General features: G+C 52.8%; 2 protein-coding genes across 5 annotated transcripts in view; one reads left to right on the forward strand and one right to left on the reverse strand.

Moving 5' to 3' along the window:
* The window catches only part of HSCB (HscB mitochondrial iron-sulfur cluster co-chaperone), a 17,871-nt gene extending 16,683 nt beyond the window's left edge, over nucleotides 1-1,188 (reverse strand). The window contains exon 1 of the mRNA XM_011934828.1: nucleotides 911-1,188. Coding sequence (XP_011790218.1) covers nucleotides 911-1,143 — 233 coding nt within the window. The 5' untranslated portion in view covers nucleotides 1,144-1,188. The remainder of the gene's footprint in view (nucleotides 1-910) is intronic.
* A 206-nt stretch (nucleotides 1,189-1,394) lies between these two features.
* The window catches only part of CHEK2 (checkpoint kinase 2), a 57,673-nt gene continuing 57,002 nt past the window's right edge, over nucleotides 1,395-2,065 (forward strand). For 3 of the 4 annotated variants that reach the window (XM_011934823.1, XM_011934825.1, XM_011934827.1), the window contains exon 1: nucleotides 1,395-1,468. The gene's annotated coding sequence lies outside the window, so the exon portion shown is untranslated. The remainder of the gene's footprint in view (nucleotides 1,469-2,065) is intronic. The other variant, XM_011934826.1, reaches the window with a different exon arrangement.

Consider the following 2,065-nt stretch of genomic DNA (forward strand, 5'->3'; position numbering starts at 1 on the left):
AGTAGCTGGGACTACAGGCGCCCGCCACCGCGCCCGGCTAATTTTTTGTATTTTTAGTAGAGACGGGGATTCACCGTGGTCTCGATCTCCTGACCTTGTGATCCGCCCGCCTCGGCCTCCCAAAGTGCTGGGATTACAGGCGTGAGCCACGGCGCCCGGCCAAGATGATCTTGAAGAAAGTCTTTCTGGTGTTTGAACAAGTGTGACTGAATAACGTTTTCTTTAATACCACCCTATCTTTTCCACAGCCCAGGTCCCTTCATCCCTGTCTCCCGGTTTATTTTAATTCAACTCCTTTCACACTCTACTCCCAGAGTCTGTCCTATTTCCTTATCATTTCAGCTCTATCCACACTGCCCCATCTCTCCAAGATCGTCAGCCTCAGGGGAAAAAACTATTTATTGGACCCTTTCCCTCGAATTCTCACTTTTCCCTCAGGTCTCGCCCACACTATTAGGATTTTCATGCTTTACTCCCCAATTTCGGACCACACTTCTGCAGTCCTTTCTTATATACATCAAACCAACTCTTCCAGTCGCCCGGGCCCTGCCCCTCAAGTACCCCTTCCTCAAGCTCCGCCCCTCGACTTCTCCTTCCCTTTCCCGTAGGTACCGCCCCTCAAATCTCCCTCCCCTCTAGCCTCGGCCCCCCCATTTCCTCTAACTTCAGCGCCCGCCCCTCCAGTCCCGTTCGTCTCCCTTCTCCACACCTCAACGCTGCTTCCCTCAGTCCCCGCCTCTCAATTTCCTCCTGAGAAATCAAGACACTTAGCTCACGCCTGCTCTCTAGACCTCCGCCCCCCTATCGGTCCCGCCTTCTCTTCCGCAAGCCAGATCTGTCCTCCCCTCTCGCAGGCCAGACCCCGACGTTTCTCTCGCCCGGGCCCGTTTCCCGAAACCGTTGCTCGTACCAGTCCATAAGGCTGAAGTAGTCTCGAGTGGGGTCAGGTGCCTGCAGCGCTCTGCACTGTGGGCAGAAGAACCTGTCCTCCCGCCCGGGGCCCCATGGGCCGCCGCAGTTCCAACAGCGGGGAGAATTGCTTCCCGCCTGCGACGCAGCATCGCAGCTTAGCAGTCTCCTGGGAACCCCTGTCGGCCAAAACCCCCACACCCGGAGCAAAGCCCCGACTCTCCCCCGCCACATCTCGCCGGCGGCCTAGCTAGCCATGGTCACCCGTGGGGAAAAGCAAAGAGAGCGTCCAACCAGACTAATGCTGCTGATTGGCTGGGGAGTTGAGGGGGCGGGATCACCCGAGGGGAACCCGAGTTGTAAGTTCCGCTCTGCCTTCTAAACTACAACTCCCAGGAAGCATTGAGGCGATGCCTGACGGCCACATCTGCTGCTCCTCATTGGTCCGGCGGCAGGGGAGAGGGTTTTGATTGGCTGAGGGTGGAGTTTGTATCTGCAGGTTTAGCGCCACTGCAGGCTGAGGCTGTGGAGAGTGTGCGGCTCCAGGTGGGCTCACGCGGTGAGTCATATGGGGAACGTCTGTTGGGTGTTTGGTGGTTCGAATCCCATCTTCAGCGTTTTGTGCGAGCTGAGTCTCCTGAGCTTCGCTTTGTCTGTATTTTTGAGCTGAATGGGGAGTGTGTGGGCGACTCTCTTCCTTTTTAGTAGATGATCCTCGAGGTGAAGTTCACTTCCCGTATTACTTACAAGCTGAAACAGGCCTGAACGGACAGGATAAGAAGGAACAGAGTTGTGTTCTTCAATATCAGAGCGAAGTTACTTTGTAAAAAGTTCTATAGATGTTAGTAATCATTGCCATTCTTTAGATTCAATCTCTAAAATACTTATAGAGAGACCAGTCTTAGCTACTAGGCGCTGCAGGATCTGGAAACGCACTGAGCTGTGTAGGAGGATGTTCTGCGTGTCCTTAAGTAAGTCCCTAAGTAAGTGTATGGGATAGGGTGGCCAGGAGTGAGTAGGAGGGCATCAGTCCTCCTTCGGACTTAGGTTTTCTACTTGAAAAAAAAGATTGTGTTTCACTTGAAAGGCTTCTGGACTTTTTAAAAAAATTATTTATTTTTGATATAAAGTATACATATATGATTACCACATCTGT

The sequence above is a fragment of the Colobus angolensis genome, unplaced genomic scaffold (assembly GCF_000951035.1).
Source record: "Colobus angolensis palliatus isolate OR3802 unplaced genomic scaffold, Cang.pa_1.0 Scaffold139, whole genome shotgun sequence".
In the NCBI taxonomy this organism is placed as follows: Eukaryota; Metazoa; Chordata; class Mammalia; order Primates; family Cercopithecidae; genus Colobus; species Colobus angolensis.